The 18212-nt window shown below is 41.0% G+C and overlaps 1 protein-coding gene across 1 annotated transcript in view; it reads left to right on the top strand.

Annotated features, from left to right (window-relative positions):
• The first annotated feature begins 8717 nt into the window (after positions 1-8717).
• CPSF6 (cleavage and polyadenylation specific factor 6, 68kDa) overlaps positions 8718-18212 on the top strand; it is a 61047-nt gene continuing 51552 nt past the window's right edge. The window contains exon 1 of the mRNA XM_009997762.1: positions 8718-8927. Within this exon, the coding sequence (XP_009996064.1) occupies positions 8718-8927 (210 nt within the window). The remainder of the gene's footprint in view (positions 8928-18212) is intronic.

Genomic DNA, 18212 nt, shown 5'->3' with positions numbered 1-18212 from the left:
AGGGGCGCAAAAAATCACGTTTGGCTTCTGGTGGTTGTTTTGATTCGCAAGAAGAGGTCGTTAAAAACAAAACTTTGTTTCTTTCCTCTTCCTTTTATTTTTTATTTATTTGTTTGTTTGTTTTTAACTCGTGTTGCTGTGGGTTTGCGCTGTTTCAGGGAGGTGTGAGCGCTGCGCGGCTCCGTCCGCGTGTGCTGCTCGCGCCCCTGCTCTTCCTCAGCGCCTCTGTGGTCCTGGGGTGCGACCTGCGTGTCGGCACCTGGGGCCCAGAGACAAAACCTGCTGTCTACAGAGGGACTCTTGAGAGAATTTACCCAGCCAAACCTAACAACATCTTTGCCTGGCTGTTTGGTTTTGGTTTTTTATTTCCCTTTTATATGAGTTTTTAATAGGCAAGTATTCACTTACTGGAGGGACTGGATTCTATCTACAGAATTAAACACTTTTCTTGGTTTTGCACTAACCACATTGCCTTGGGGATATCCTAGTCTTGGGATTCACCACAAAGGCTTTTTCATCACGTTTATTGTCTTTAAGATTGAAAAGGACTAAAAGAAAAAAGTGAAGTTGGCCTCCAGCAACAAAATTAGGATGGCATCTACATTTCTTTTAAAATACGATGTGGATATAGCTGAGTGTTAGTTAACAACCACTTGTAAATTCTGTATAATTATTCTGAGAAGTAAAAATGACAGTTTTCATTATAGCCAGAAGCAGGATTTCATCTGCCTTCTTGGGCAGTTTGCTATACTGGTCAACGTCAGGAAAAGGATATTGAGGGAAATGAATGTAGAAGCCAATCCCAATTAAGAAGCCCTGCGTTCTGAATAGAAGAGTCTGTATCTAATAAAAATATATTGTTAAATGAAAAAAATTGTCATTAAAATATTTTTTTTTTAATCCCAAACTTTAAGAAAAAAAATATCAAACTTTAATGCATCTATATGTAGTATCCCAATGTACAAGAAGTACACACGCCTAAAAGAGGTGCCAAGATATCTAAGTTCAGACCTCTTGAGCATTCTGAGTTCCAGGGAGGGACTTCCATATCATATATGACAAGAGATGTATGCAGTGTACGAGTCTACTCAGCTAAAAGGAGGTATTAGACTTCTGTTCTAGGCCAGTGTTCTTCAACGATGGCATTTTGTGGGAGGGCACAGCCCCAGAGCCTTTCTCCCATACTCTGACTCCACCATATTTGACTCTTCAAACTTGACAATGCGTTTCTCTCACCTCTCACAAATGAAAATTATCACAAGCTCTGACTATGGATGTGTTTTCCCTTCTTTATTAGAAAGAAAGAAAGAAAAACGTTAATAGTTAAGTAGAGTTATTTGTATTTGCTACATGGAATGGGAGAGAAACTGTGGGGTTTCACTGCAGAGGAGCAAGAGGAAGGTGTCAGAATTCACATTTGAATTTGTGAGGCTTGAAAAATAAATAAATAAATAAATAAATATATTTACAGGATCCACAAACGATGATCTGGAGATACCACTTGAGTAAGCAAGGAAGCAAGTACACTGAGCTGGTAACCCAACATATACATACTTGGAAACTGTCCTAAGGTAATCATATGAAATCAGAGAACTCTGACTCCAAGACAGCACAGGGTGTTGGCAACATGGTAAAAATCACAGGGCTATAAACACTTAATCTCAGTGAAACGACTAAAATCACCTTTGATACTAGGTAATCACACAGCCTTATCTCCTTTGGAAATTACGCCACCCTTTAATGTAGCCAACATAGTCATAGTTAAATGAGAGCATTAGTGTATTTGGGAATGTTCAAAATGATAGATTGTTTCCATGCCAGGTGCTTGCAAGTTAAGACAAATCAGCCTGTTTGGCAATATTTGAGTTCCATGTGACACAACCAAACTTTTTATTTATCTCTTTTTTCTTCTTCTCCCCAGCCTGCACAAAACCCAGAGATACTTGTTGGTTTTGGATCATTTTTCAAGAGGTCCGTTTAATCCAACCTGGGGGAATAATATTCTGGTATAAGAGCTTGTGGGTAAAAGTCAGTGATAAATCCACCACTGGAGTTCCAAATCAGGGACTACGTGTCTGAAGCTGACTGCAGCTATTGTTCTAAGCACTCCAGTGGACAATGACCCTTATGAGGAAGCAACAAAGTCCTATTGCTGTAAACAGCAATAACTGTTTTCCTCTCAGTGTTATTCTGGATCGCCCATTCCAAACTATTCAACAAGTCACTATTAAAACTAGCACCAGAGCGTGGGTTCTGGGGCGGGGCGGGGAAAGCAATTTTTGACGTGAAATTCTCACCCGTGAATCTCACCAGAGTTTCTTGGGAATAAATCGGGGTGGTGCAATGATGTGAGTAGCTGTGTTGCCCTCTAGTGACAGGTAAAGAAAATCCTGAGATGGGTGTCAGCTGTAAAAAGATCTTCTGGAAGCTGTCGTGGCTGGGGAGAGCCATTCACGGAGGTGATCTTGGAATTGAAAATCTTCTTGGTTTGTCATCGTTTGTGCAAGATTCCTGCACTTTTCAAAAACTTTGTGGGAAAAGGAATGTTCCACGTTATAGCTGAAGTGTCAAAATATTTTTGGCAGGAAATACAAAGAAGTCACTTAGCAAGGTTTACATTTTTAAAGGGTCACTGCTGTTATTAAACTTCCTCATTCGAAATCGTGTCCTAGGCACATAGACTACAGCTTCGTGTTCTTTGCATCGATGTAACACCAAGGACCTGACAATCAGATTTCTGGTGTGGGAAAAACAAGAGATAAAGTCTTTCTTCAGTAAGATGAACCAGACAAGTGAGTTCAGTGCAAGTGACAACAAAGATGTGTATTTGATAGGACAAGATAGTCCTGGATTAGCATAAACCAAGATACCAATCACCTGAATAAATGGCAGTGAAGCCATTCTGGTGTGTAATACTCACACTGATGAATTCACAGGCTGACATTAGTATGGCAAAAGATGGATTCCCTGCATGAAAGAGCAGGAAAGCACCAGAAATCGCTCAAGTATTCACCAATTTATTAACTGTCTCTACCACACAGGCAATTCTCAGCTGAGGCTTGCATACTTGGTTCATCAATGTCTTCGCCTCCATCCCAGCACCAGAATAACCCAGGAGAAGAAAGGGATGCCCTGCTGTGTCTGGTAATCTGCAATTAGAAAATGATCCCGACGGGGACAGTTAGCAGCTGATACAGTTTAGAGCTGTCCAGACAAACACTGAATTAGCTGGAGAATCTGGAACCACAACTAGCTGACTGACAAGCCTCTCACTGGTCCCATTTTGCAATCAGCAAAATCTGCTTAGAGCAGAGGTTTTGAGCTACTGAATGACAACACTTGTCATGTGCTATGGTGGAACAGGTCAGTTCTGCTCTACAGGGGGCTGAAGCATGGGAACATGATCTTCTTCAAGACAAATGTCTTGAGTGTTGTGTATTTGGTATTGTAATACAATTGTAAAATATTTTGGTCTTATCTTTCTCCATTTAAATTTGCATACACTTGCCCTTTCAGCAGTTCACACAGAATTAGATGTAGCTTGAAAGTAAATTATCCTTGTAATGGCAGAACCTAATTTTGCATCTGTGGCATAATGGGTCCCTGGGTAGGTAAGAGAACAGGGCTAAGAATGGGGAGAGCCAGGAAGGTTTGATGGCAAGTTCAGTGGGCTGGGGACCAGTGAATTTCAGGGGAGTAAATGGGAAGAAGGAAGGTGAGGAGTATCCATATAGCTCTTGAGGAGGTGGGAGGGCTGGATCTCGGGGAGAAGGGTCTGGAAGGTGGAAGTTGTACAGATACGGTGGTTGGGAAAAAGCAATTGAGAGGATTCAGGGGCAAGGAGGTCACATGGAAAAGAACTGAGAGAAGTCCTTCTGCACACTAACATCTTGCTAGTCTGACCACAGGACAAAAACATTTGAGGGATTTAAGATGTTGACATAGTATCTTATCAGGTCTGCCAATTTGTATATGAAATGCATTGCAGCTAATACCATGGAAATTACAGAGATTCTTCATAGCAGATTTCTTGCTGATATTAAGCAATACTTTTGAGTAATCTGCACTTTGTCCCAAGAACTCGACTCATTTCAGCTTTCAACATTCGGAAAATTTGTCAAACTTTGGAATAGTGTTTTGCCATTTTTGATAATTACCTTCACATCAAAATATCTTCCTAATTGCCATTGTCAAGAACAATGCAACACTCTTGCTCACAATGATGACTAGTCCATCTCCTTAAACACAAGTCCTCCAAGCCACTTAAGATCTCTGTTTCAAGTAAACAATGGTGCCATTTCCTGAACAAGAAATTAAGACTTTTTGGAAAACTTCACTGTGTAATAAAACAATCCTCTGTTTCTCTGCACTGATTTATGCATGATGGGCCTCTACATAGACAACCAATTAAACAGTATGGGCTGAAATCTCCTATCAGAGGACAATACCCACTGCAATGTTTTGAACTAACCTTTTTCTTTGGGGAGAAAAATTTAAAAGGAGCTTTCTAGACATACAGTGTCTATGAATATGCTGATCAGCAGCTTAAAAACTAATGTTTAGTGGTGCAGTAGTCAGATATGCCACTTGCTTGACATCACCGGAAGCAGCTAGCAAGGCTTTTCTTGGGTTAAATACATGCATTAAGCAGGCACTGTGAAGGCTCTAGTTCTCCAAAGATGAGTATAGTTTCGTGGCCATCTTAAATCAACCAAAAACTGAGCTGCCCCTGAGAGACACACCCCTGTATGCAATACTGCTGGCTCCCTTTTGCCAATGTGAGTGCTCCAGCAGCCATGCTGTAGGTTGGACTGGGGAACTCATGCATTTGGAAGCAAACCCAAACACACACACTCGGAAAAATATTTTCATTTTCATCTGGCTCAGCTCCCTGATCCAGCAAGCACTGGCCTTGGATGAGGGTGCAGAAGGGCTGGATGGCCCCTGAAGGGTGAGAATGAACTGATAGTCAGCTGCTGGCTAGAGGTAGAGGTGAGCAGGTATGTGTCAGCACAGGTCAGCAGAGAATTTCTTCAGAAGAATGAGCTGCACTCAGAAGAGAGACTCTTCTGCTTTGCTCAGTTCTGGTAATGGCACACTCCTTAGAAATAGGCTGAACATGAAATCCTTTTACTCTCCTACCCCAGTAATGATATGGGAATAGTAATGCTGAATTTAACTGTAAATTAATTTGTGTTAGGCAGGGAATTTTGTAATGCAAATTAAATAAAAATAGAGAAAGAAGATGATGTTTCAAATATGCAAACCTCTGCTAGTCTTAGTTTGATACTATTGCTTATTCAGTATAGAAAGTGGTATTCGAATAGTTCCTCTAGCTAAATGAGCCTTCCAAGGCAGCTTGTCATGACAGAAAGCTTAGTAAGGTTATCTTGATACACTGAGTATTTACTAACACAATAGCCTGCACAAAACAGCACTGGAAAGAATAACTTTTATTCACAAATGTTTGTAAATCCACAGAGAAAAGCTGCTCCCATGGTGGTTATGGAGGCTGGCTAAAGAGCAGCCCTTAGCAAGACACAACATGGAAAAAAGAATCTTCCAATCCTCAGGCTTTGAAGTTAGTTTATTGGAGGTCATGCATAACCTAATCAGAAAATCAAAGACCAGGATGTAAAAAGCTGTTGCTGACATCAGAGAACTTTTTTTTCCTAGTTCATGTTTTATGGGATGGTTAGAAAACTATAAAATAGTCAGGTTTGATATGGAGCAATAAAGAACAGGTAAGCTTTAATTTTATTTTGGCCCATTGAAATTTTATGTGACTAAGCTTCTTCTAATGTCACTTATTTACAAAAACGTTTAAGTGATTTCTTCCTTTAGAATACTTTGTTCTGAAACTGAATCATGTAAGAAGAATTGTTTTGCTACCACAAGGCTTCCTTAATAGTAACCACTCAGCAACTTTCCCTGCACAGTCAAATCCGTTCTTAGAGAAGACGTGTTGGATAAGGGATGCTCTTGAATCTGTGGCACATCCTTGAAATGGATGTTTCAAAACAACATGCATTACAGCAGCCTTAAGCATGGTCATCAGGCACCAGACTGACATCTGAGCAAGCCCCAGATTGGAATCATTTCCTGTAACAGCTTCAATAGGAGGCAAACCTTGGAAGTCAAAGGTCTTCATTTTTATTTTGTTAATATATGACTATGTAAATACAATATCATATTCTCTGTTGGGAATGAGGATTGCAGGTGTTTAAGGAAGGGCAGCCCCATCTTGTTTGCATTAATAATCCTCTCTGGCAGTCTCCAAAACAGCAAGCCTGAAAATACACAAGAAGAAAAACATTAATTCCCAAGAGAGCTTGTGGCAAGGACATCACTAAAATTAAAATAACTTGAAGGATGTCCCCATTTCAAGGTATTTATTCAAATCTCCATAACAGATGGAGCAAAGCTGAAACAGCAGAGCATGGACTGCCGAGTTGACATACAGCAAGCATATGGAAAACATTTCTGTTGTCTGTTGTTTTTCATATAGTTTTAATTATTGTTTGTTCTACAGGGTTTTAAATAGATTATTATAGAGCCCTTTTCATTACACAGAATAACATTTTTGAGCCTTTCCTTTACTATGACTGCTCCTGTGCAAGCCCAACCAAATCAAGGATTCTGTACTTGATAAAAGATTGGACTGTTCAGAGAATTATTTGGCCCTTCAAACTACCTTAGTTTGGGCTAATATTCTAAATTGCACTACATATTATAAAAATTGCCACAGGCTGCCATGGAAATAGATATCTGATCATTAAAAAGTTTCCACTTCCCATATCAGCCTTTTTGGAACATTAACTATTCCATCTTGCCCTAATACTCATAGATCTATTGTGTTCTGGTGTTTAGTATTATTTCAAAGGATCTATCACAATTTTAAATGTATTAAAATATAAGCCTAATGTGATTGTTGGCTTACAGACTCATGGTACAGATCTTAGCTCCATGGTGGCAGATAAGTGTTTCACAGGACTAGAATGTTAGCCAGTTCTTATGTGAACTGAAGAAAGTTCCTGTTTTTATTTTACCTCTAGTAATTGTAAATAATGGACTACACTTAAAGAAGAATCTGAGTTGGCAGGACTTGCATCTTGTCCTGATACTATGATATAAGCTATACTACTGTAAACTCAATTTTTTTAGTTGTCTTGGTTCTCTTAGATTCACACTTCAAGAAATTGGGCCTCTAAATTTGGCCTTTTTAGTCTAAAGGTTACTAAAATAGGTGGTCACTCTTGTAGGTAATTTCATCAGAGTTCTTTCTTTGTCTTTAAACAAAAGATTATTTATTTTCACTGCATATGAGAAAAAGCCCACAAAAGATATTACTCCTTGCATAAATTTGTATCTGGGACATTATTTCTTGTAAAAGGACCAAAATTTATTTCTTCCCCTCCAGTCAGTGTTGTCCTAATAACTCTCAGTATTTTTGGTACTTTTGCCTAGATCTAGAGTTACAAAAAGATCTGTATCTGTTGTCCAGTCTTACCCTGCTGCAAATAGAGAATCTGAGCCAGTAAATAACACAACCATATGTTCAACATCTTTAAACTAATGCCAAAGTTCTCTTGACTTAAATCACAGCTAAGCATATTGCTAAGATGACATATGCTATCTTGTAAAAGAGGGGATGAGCTTGGAAGCTTTCATAGTTGGGGATTCTACTGTTCTGGAAATGTCTGTTATCATTATTAACTGTAGAGTTTATATTGCTGTATATAAAACCAAAACTAATCCATGGACATAGAATCATAGAATCATTAAGGTTGAAAGGGACCTTAAAGATCATCAAGTTCCAACCCCCCTGCCATGAGCAGGGAACCCCACCACTAGATCAGGTTGCACAAAATCTCGTCCAATCTGGCCTTAAAAACCTCCAGGGATGGGGCATCAACAACCTCCCTGGGCAACCCATTCCAGTTCCTCACCACCCTTATAGCGAAGAATTTCTTCCTAATATCTAACCTGAATCTCCCCTCTCTCAGTTTAAAACTGTTACCCCTTGTCCTATCACTGTCTTCTCTGGTGAAAAGCCCCTCCCCAGCTTTCCTTTAGGCCCCTTTCAAGTACTAGAAGGTGCTATAAGGTCTCCCCAGAGCCTTCTCTTCTCCAGGCTGAACAGCCCCAACTCTCTCAGCCTGTGTTCATAGCAGAGCTGCTCCAGGCCTTTGATCCTCTTGGTGGCCCTTCCCTGGACCCTCTCCAACAGGTCTATATCTTTCTCGTGCTGAGGGGACCAGGACTGTACACAGTATTCCAGTTGGAGTCTCAAATGCATCTGTAATTTCTATTGTGTATTCTTTTAACGATTTGGACATGGAATTCTGGTCATCATTAATTCCTCTCATCTTATTTTGAAACAAAATTCTAGCCAGTTGCTAAGCCAATAGTGATTTCATGAACTTTCCCTGTCCCATATGGGCGTTTTATTTGTTAAAAAAATAAATTGTTGTTTACTTTTGTTTGAAGACCTTTTCCTTTCAGTGATTATGTTCTAGTCAGAACTGATTAACATGGAAAAACTTATTACTCCAGTGTCTTTGAAGAATTAAAGAAGAGGGGATGATTTCTTATTCTCCATTCAAGACTCTAGACTCTCTAAACTTAGTTTTGTATTGTCCTGTGTGATTGAAGCCCCCATAATCCACCAGGAGATGGTCAGTGACCTTTTACACCCCTTAGACACACGTAAGTCTATGGGGATAGATGGAATACACCCAAGAGTACTGAAGAAGCTGATGGAAGTGTTTACCAAGCCATTTTCCGTCATTTATCAGCAGTCCCAGCTAAATGGGGAGGTCCCAGTTGACTGGAGATTGGCAAATGTAACACTCATCTACAAGAAGAGCTGGAAGGAGTATCCAGAGAACTACAGGCCTTTTAGTCTGACCACAGTGCTGGGGAAGGTTACGGAGCAGATCATCCTGAGTGCCATTATGCAGCATGTGCAGGACAACCAGGTGATCAGGCCCAGTCAACATCGGTTACTGAAAGGAAGGTCCTGCATGAAGAACCAGATCTCTTTCTATGATATTCTGATTGGTTTGGTGGGTTTTTTGGTAGAGGAGGAAGGGCCAAAGGAGGGGCTCCAATAAAAAGCTGAGAAGCTTCCCTTGCTCCAAACCCAGCCAAGGAGCCATGAGAGGGACAATAGATGCACCTCAGCGATTAACATATGAAAGAACAGCTATAACACCTGAGCAGAGAGACACCTATGGGGAGTAGAGCTGTGCTGGAGGAGGAGAGCAGTGCTGGTGGTTGGTCAGGAAGAAGGGGAAGAAAGTGCCCAAGCAGAAGTTTCCCTGCAGCCCATGGTGAGATGGCAGCTGTGCCCCTGCACTCGTGGAGGAACATGGTGGAACATTCCATGAAGGTGCCAGGAGGGGTGAACTTGGCCACTGAACCTGGATTTTGTGGCCAGAGGATTTGCTGCCTGTGGACTCTGATTGTGCAGCTTTGGAAAACCCCAGTGCCAGGGGAGTTTGTTCCCAAAGCAGCCCCTGACTCTGTGGGAAGCCCAGGCTGGAGCAGCTCCAGACCTCGTGGGAAGGACTCAGGAAGGAGAGGTTTGTGGAGGACTCTCTGCCATGGGAGGGACCCCGTGGGGAGGCAAGGAAGGACTGTAAGGAATCCTTCTTCCTGAGGAGGAAGGAGCAGCAGGAACCACCAGCCTGTGAACTGACTCTAAATCCCCTCCCTAGTCCCCTTGTGCTGCTGGGGGGAAGGAGGGAGAGAAACTGGGAACAAAGTGATTTGGGCCCGGGAAGAAGGGAGGGGTGGGGTAACATATGCAAGCCTTGCTCTGTGTGTTGTGTGTGTCCTGTGTGTGTTTGATTAGTGTGAATTATTATTATTTTTTTTTCCCCAAGTTGAGTCTGTTTTGCCCAGGACCTTAATTGGTGAAGAACCCTCCTTGTCCTTTGTCTCAACCCATGAGCTTTGTCCTCCTCATCCCAGAGTGTGTGTGAGGGGGGAGTTGAGTGAGGGGCCATGGGGCTGTTCCTTTATTGTTGTGTCGGACCCAAACCATGACATATGATAAGGTGACCTGCTTATTGGGTGAGGAAAGGCTGTGGATGTTGTTTACCTGGACTTTAGTAAAGCCTTCAACACTGTTTTCCACAGCATTCTCCTGGAGAATCTAGCTACTTATGGCTTAGACCAGCATAGTCCTCACTGGGTAGAAAACTGGCTGGTTGGCCAAGTCCAAAGAGTTTCGGTGAATGGAATTAAATCCAGCTTGGTGGCTGGTCACAAGGAGTGTTCCCCGAGGCTCATTGTTGGGGTCAACTCTGTTTAATGTATTTATAAAATCTCTGAATGAGGGGATTGAGTGCTCCCTCAGTATGTTTGCAGATGACAAGTTGGGAGAGAGTATGAATCTGCTTGAGGGTATGAAGGCCCTGCAGAGGGACCTGGACAGGCTGGATCAATGGGCTGAGACCAACTTTATGACATTCAACAAGGCAAAGTATCAGGTTGTGCATTTTGGTCACAACAACCCCATGCAAACCTACAGGCTTGGGGAAGAGTGGCTGGAAAGCCGCTTAGAGGAAAAACACCTGGGAGTGTTGATCGACAGCCAGCTGAACATGAGCCAGCAGTGTGCCCAAGTGGCCAAGAAGGCTCATAGCATCCTGGCTAGAATCAGAAATAAGTGTGGCCAGCAGGAGTAGGGAAGTGATCATGCCCCTGTACTCAGCACTAGTGAGGCTGCACTTGACTACTGTGGTTCTTCACTGAAAGGGTTATCAAGCACTGAAACAGACTGCCCAGGGAGTGGTTGAATCACCATCCCTGGAGGTGTTTAAAAGACATGTAGATGTGGTGCCTGAGGACATGGTTTAGTACCTGACTTAGTAGAATTAGTTTAATAGCTGGACTTGAGAATCTTAAAGGTCTTTTCCAACCAGAACAATTCTCTGATACTGTGAACAACAGTTTTTACTACTGGTTTTCCTACTTGCCACATGGTGAGGGACAGTTTCCGTATCTGAATTAATGTGAGGTAAAAGTGACTGGAGTACCTGGCTGGTGTGAAAGGTAGGCCTCAGAGATGCTGGGGCTGTCTGGGGATTTAAACCCCCCCAGTTTTTCAGTTAGAGTTGATGTGTCATGATCTCTCACTTCCTTTCTCTCTGTGGTCAGAAATTACCTCAAGATGTCCACAGTAAAGTGTTGTGAAGATAGATATATTTCCACTAAATATTTTTTCTTTAATGAGACAGAATATGCAGCTAAAATGCTTGGATTAAATCTGAACTTAACTAATTTTAATGGAAGATTTTCAGCAGCAATGGGGTAAGAATCAGCTATGACCCTTATTTATAGCCTAAGCTCATGTATCATTTAGTAACTCTGCTAGAAGACCTACACATGAAGGCACCAGGAAAACTCTAGTTTGCCGTGATACTCTTTTAGTGAAGAAACTTTTAATGTGAAAAATCTCCCATGTCAAAATGCAAAACACAAGTAGAACAAGCAGGTATTTGGTCCTGTGAAATGTCATCCTTTATAAGGTTGCATTTACTTTCTGCTGATTGGATTAATGAGACCAGAAATGGTTCATTATCCTTTGTGTCAACAGGTACATCTGGGACAATTGCCAGTGTCCTCCAAAGACATTTCATGCCAGTAGAGGTTTGGCAGCCTCAAGGATCTGTTCCTGGCTTCAACGAGGGCACAGAAGCTGTTCTTACCCAGCTTTACTTCTCAAGCCCTCTGCACATCAACCTCCTTCTCTTCCAGCCTGATTCATCCTGGTGCTTGGCTTCTTCCTTCAGTTCCATTTCCTTCCTTAACAAGACTCACAAGATGTACCAAAGACATTCCTTGGCTCAGTTTGCCTCCACTTACCTACAATAGGCTATGCTATTACTTCTCTATTATTTCACCCACTGTATTTACTGACAGATTTTAATCCTTTTTCTTTATACTGAGGAGAAGACATACTTTCAACTGAAGCTGAAATTGAGAAACTTGAACACTAGAAGTGCCCATCTGCCTAAAAGCTATCCCTGTGACTTTTATGTACAGACAACAGCATCAAAATAATTCCCTCACTTTGAAGATCATCAGGCCTAACAGAGTTCTGTGCTTACATTTCTATTAACAGCATTGTATTCCACTGAATATTCAAGGAATTCAAATCAACTGAATGCCTGTACCCCTGAAATAACTCTTGCCTGTCATGTTAGATAACTCTGGACAAGACTGAAATGCTTACATGCTGTCTTTTTCAGGGTGAGGGTCCATAACATTAGTCAGTTAATTTGCTTGTTTCCTAACTTCTCTGTCTATATTTATATTAGCTCAAGTGAATTCTTCCACAAGCATTTGGTAATAGCTATTCTTTTTGTAACATGGACTAGAACTTTATCATATCTGCTAAAAGCCTAATAATGTGCAAAAACAGCACTGTGAAGACTGAAAAATAAAGGGAACAAAACCATTTGTTGTAGAATCTTCAATAGACCTTTCCCTCCATCGCTCTGATTACCAAGTGTCACGGGGCTGGTCACAAGGGCACATTGTTCTCAAAACATTTCTATAAATGGTTTACAAACATTATTTTTTTTTCTTTCTCTCTATCAGCACTGAAGAAATACTGATGGCTTTCTCAGAAACATTGAGGAAGTATTCTAGGTCGTAGCTAGCCAAGTAATTCTCACCATTCATTGATCATCTGCTTCTCTTCTCTTAGATAACAGGGTGCCTTCATGTCATCAGCAGCCACAGCCTCCCAGGCCTTTAGTTATTTTGGCTGTTGTTTCTATTGTACCTGCTATTGTCCCAGTAATAGCGCTCTGAAAGTGCAATGAGGCATAAGAAATGCTTTGTGGTTTTTATTACTTTGGAAAATACTTAGAAAGCTAGGAAAGCATAAGAATACAATTTCCACTTTATGTTAGGTTTTCAGGGTGAGACAAAAATTATAATGAGGCTTTTCAGAATCCTGGCTTGCTGACTTAATAGATGACACTGATTTTCCATTTTATGCCAGCTACTAATTTCAATTTTAACATCTAGTTTGAAAGGAATGGAATGTTTTTATGTGCTGCAGTGTGTGAGTTCTCAAAAATCTAATTTTTCTCTTTGCTCACACAATTTTCCCCTTTCATTGAACCTTTGTCTTCCTAGCATATATTAAAAAGTTTGTTCATAACATATAAAACAATTACAAAACTATACAGATAATTTAAAAAGTGGATAGGTGAATGTTACATATAATAATAAATACTACTGAGTTGTGAAAATGCTTATAAATGTTTGTTTAGTAATAATCACAACATCATAAGGTAATGTCCAGTCAAAACATCAAGTAGGATGTTTAAACAGAAAAATAACCTTTGTTATCTCAGGCTGAGCATGACAAAGACTATATACTTTTCCAAAGTTTATCAGTTTTGGTTCTTTCAGTATTTAAAATCAGTGGGCTTTTTTCTATCCCAAAAATACTCAAGGATCTTTTTTTCAGAGTTCACTGGGTGTCCTGCTCCCTGCATCTTTAAAAATGGGTAGCAATCTTTCTTCAGTAATTTTTCAAAAGTTCTTTTGTATTACTTATACTAATATGAAAAGTATCAGTGAAATACCTAAATTGGATACTTTGGATTTGAAAGAAACATAACATTAAAAGACCTTTATTGATACTTTAATTAATCTATTTCCTTAACTTGGTGGCAATAGCCAGTAGGTACTGGGAGCTTCAACAAATTCTTATGACTTTTGTGAAAGAGAAAAAGTGGGAGGAAACAGTCAGGAGGAGCTATTAAAAAGGAGTGTGCTAGTAATCTCTAGGAAAGTACAAAATGATAATACAGAGCTTTTTCTGAGTGTAGGGTGAAAAAATCTCTTCCCCACCCTTCAAAATCCAATTGTTTTCACTTTTTTATGCTCCCATCTATACCTGGAGTCCAAATATACAAGTCTGAGTAATGGAACACCCGTAAAATCGGAGACAGCAATCAGGCTGGTTATCTAAGAATCTCAGATTCTGATTCAATACCAACATCCATCAAAAAATCTGAGCACTCAAGAGTCTCATCAAGAAAATAGAAAAAGCATGAGTCGCTGAGCAATTAATGGATGTGAAGGCTTTGATGCATTTGTGTAATATCAGCAAAGAAATGGGTCCAATGAACTTTGTATAAACAATTACATGGTTCATGAACAGCTACCTAAGCTTCTTGTTGTTCCTTATTCCCTATTGTCCTGGTTCATGGGTCAAGACAAGGACAGGAAGGGTTCACTCATCAAGTCTGGTCAAGGGCAAAACAAGCTCAACTTGGTGAAAAAATCAATTTAATTTGTCACCAATCAAATCAGTGCAGGACGAAGAGAAAACAAAACCAGATCTTAAACACCTGATCCCACCTCTCCCTCTTCCTGACACCAAATAACTTTGTTCCCTATTTCTCTACCTCCTCCCCTGCAGCAGGGCAAGGAATGAGGGTTTCAGTCAGTTCATCACATGCTGTTTTCTGCCACTCCTTCCTCCTCAGGAAGAAGGATTCCAGGACTCCTCACACTCTGCCCCTCTCCAGCATGGAATCCCTCCCATGGGAGAGTCCCTCACAACCTCCCATGACATAAGTCCCTCCCATGACATGCAGTCTATCAGGAACAGAATGCTCCAGCGTGGGTTTCCCACAGAGTCACAGCCTGCTTCAGGAACAGTCACGTCTTGTGGCACAGGGTCCTCCACAGCTGCAGGTCCACATCTGAGGTCCTTCATGGGCTGCTCCCCCGTGCTTCTCCAGGGGCTGCAGGGGACAGCCTGCTCTCTCACCCTGGGCTGCAGGGGAACCTCTGCTTGGGTACCTCCTACCCCTTCTTCCTCACTGAGCTTCGTATCTCTGCTCAGGTATTGCTCTTACCTCCCCCTCTTCTCCACCCTGAGGTCTTATCACAGTTTCATTTCCCCTTCTTGAATATGCTAATCACAGAGGTCTCCACTGTCACTGATGGGCTCAGCCTTGGCCAGAGGCAGGTCTGGGTTCTGGAGCCAGGGGAGCTTCCAGATGCTTCTCACCTGAGCCAAGCTTGTGGCCCCTTCCCTGCTACCAAAACACCATTACTCTGACCCAACATGTTCATTCACAAAGGAGTAGTGTGTCAAGTGCCTTCACATTCCTGGGAGATGTATCCACTTATGTAAGGGCTGAATTAAGTTGAAATACATATTTAGTTAAAGATTAAATGTAAGTTTCATAAAGAAGAAGATACTTGGAACAGAAAGAAAGTCTTAATATTAAATACTAGATTAGAATGACAAGACACACACAGAGAAATAACATTATCAGGACATTTAAACAGAAATACTCAAATAGTAATGGGACTGAAATATTAGACTATTAAAACCAGAGGCAAAACCACTAAATTTTTTTCAAAGTCACAGGCCCACTCTTGGAACTATCTTGACTCATCCTTTTCTCTGTAAAAAGGACAAACCCAACACTTCATACTCTTGAAAGATCCAAAAGTCAGAACCTTAGTTTCATCTCTATTTAGAATGCTCAAGCTGTGCATGCAGTAAATTGACAGAAGGCACATAAACACATTTAATACAAAATTATTTTTTAAAGTGGCAAAAGCAGAACAAAAGAGTCTTTCACTAAGATTTCCTATAACAAAGTCTCCTATTACAGGACAGGAGAGACAGAAGGATACTGTCACTTCACTACAATCAGAAAAGGCTTTAAATTGAATCATAAAATAAACCACATATCCATCTCGTGTAAGATTGTTCCAGGGCACAGAACAGAGTTCGCAGCAGTTGCCCTTTTGGCTCTTTCGACTTGTGCACATACATAAAGACTGAAATCCAACTTGGTGTTCTGCTTGCTTAAAAAGTATGTTTTATGGACATTTCAAAAATTATTGCTCAACGCTTCAGGAAAATGAGACACGAAATTCAAACCCTCAAGAAGTATAGAGTGAATCTGAGGTTACACCCTGCAAACAAACACAGAAAAAGAGGTGAAGTTTACTATAGCCCTGTATGGAGAGTGGAAAATTATGGTATTTTGCCTGAACTGCCACTTGGTCTTAATTTACAGGTACTCTGCACTTTATCTTACAATATTACTGTAGTTCCACAAATGATGTAGAGGTAAAGAAAGACAAATGCAGACATGAGATTTAAAATGTATGAAAATATTCTGTTGGATTTATGCATTTAAAATGTTGTTACAGTTGAGGATACTATTTGCATTACTGTACTGGATCAGGCCCTGAAACAGGATGCTAAGGCGACCCTTCAGTTTTACTGGGAAATAGATTGTTGGATTCCCTGTTAAATTTTGCTAAGACTGCTGACCCTAGTTTGGGAACACCAGGCTCTTGTAAACTATGGTGTGAATAATTCTGTGCAATAAATTCATTGAGTAACACAAGAGTCATCCTGCATCAATAAATTATTCCTGTGATGGCTTGTGTGGCTGCCACAAACTGATACCAGGTATTGCATATCTTTGTAATGATGAGGTCTCTGTTTTTTTAATTTGTTCCCTGAGAAGAGGTGCATGTCAGGCTCCTTTACCCTTCACTAGCAGTCTTTTTAAAATCATGCTGTTTTACAGAGGTAATTTTCTATGTTCTGAAAGATTTCATGTTGTCTGTAAGCCACTAACCCAGCACTATTGCCTTCTGGTACGAGCTGTTACTGTGTTAGTCCTCTGTATTCACAGCAAGTGAATTCACTACAGTAGGGCTGTTGTCCTGCCTTTCTGGGATGCACATCACTCTGAGCCAATCTTGTCCTTTCTCTGATGGTCTCTAGACAGTTCTGAGGTCTGGGACACTGCAGTTTTGTTCCCATTTCTCTGACTATGCTTTGTGATGCTGCTTCCTACCAGCATGCCCTTTCCATTCTGGTACACAGGAATTTGGCCCCAGAATCTTTCTTCAGCTGAAGGCAAATTTCTACAAATCTGTCCTGTTGCATCACCAACTTTTTCTGAAAAGCAATGAAGCTCAGAGAAGTGCTCTGTGACTCCTGCAGAAACTACTGCAGGGCCAGCCCATGAGACCTGGTTCACTGCCACCTGTCCTACAGCACATATTTTTTCTGATGCTACATACAGAGTGTTACGGGCAATCAAAACGTCCCCCTCTGATAGTCATAGAAAACTCAGTGTACATATCTTGTGTGTTTGCTTCCAGTCTGCTGCAGACTGCCATTCTTCCTTTTACCCTGATGATGCCAAGACCCATGTGTTTTCCTACACACTCCCGTATCCTTTCATGCTCCATGCTTATTTTCATAAGCTATGATCAGCTCCTTTTTATACCTGATGCACATCTTAGATCTCACTCCAGCTGCTAAAAACAGAGCCCAGGAAGGCATTGATCACAGAGGTTATATCTGCAATGAACATCCTCAGGAAAAGCCTGGTACAGCTCTACCTTCCCATTTCCATTCCAGATATAAAAAGCAAGCTATTTATAGGATTCCTGCACTTTCTCTGAGCAAAGTGGAATGGTTTCTTCTCAGCCTCTCTCTTGGGGCTCAGCAGCTGAGGAGGTGCCACCACTTTTCTCCAACCCCAGGCAGGGCTGCCATGCAAAGGGCCCCTGAACAACCTGGCTCAAATGTCTGCATGCTGCAGAGCTTCCTTTGAAAAACAGCTCTTGCATGTCTGTGCTAGAACTTTCAGGTTCCTACTTCATTGAGACTGGTCCTTCTGTAAACAGGGCCTTTTTCTTTATGTTTGCCTTTTTTCTTAAAAAAAAAAGCCCATTCAAGTTTCTTAGAATCATAGTCTGCACACTGCAAGCTGTATCACTCACAGGAACAGTGAGCAAACACTCTTTTAGCAAAGAGCTCCTTAGCACGACTGAGCAAATGCTCTTCAAGGAGTCATCTATTATTTCCTACCTGGTCCTGCCTTGTAGTGACAGCTGCAGACCTATGGATGGTCTGTAATTCCCTGCTTTCATGTCCTGCCATTATTCCCATTATTCATTTTGCTAAGCATTTAATTTTCATAGCCAAAACAATTTGTGCAGTTAATGAAATCATTATAACAATTAAGATGACAACGGTAAAAGTGAAAGTGCCATTTGAAAATGCCTGTAACTGTGGGAAGCCACCATTAGGAGGGATGCCATATGAGTAATCTCCTTGTTATTCTAACAGACTGTAATTTCTGGAAAGCTACCTAGCTGACAAATCCAGTATCTCAGTA

Source organism: Chaetura pelagica, unplaced genomic scaffold, assembly GCF_000747805.2.
Source record: "Chaetura pelagica isolate M959 unplaced genomic scaffold, ChaPel_1.0 scaffold314, whole genome shotgun sequence".
Taxonomy (NCBI): domain Eukaryota; kingdom Metazoa; phylum Chordata; class Aves; order Apodiformes; family Apodidae; genus Chaetura; species Chaetura pelagica.
This window is presented reverse-complemented; position numbering and strand designations above follow the sequence as displayed.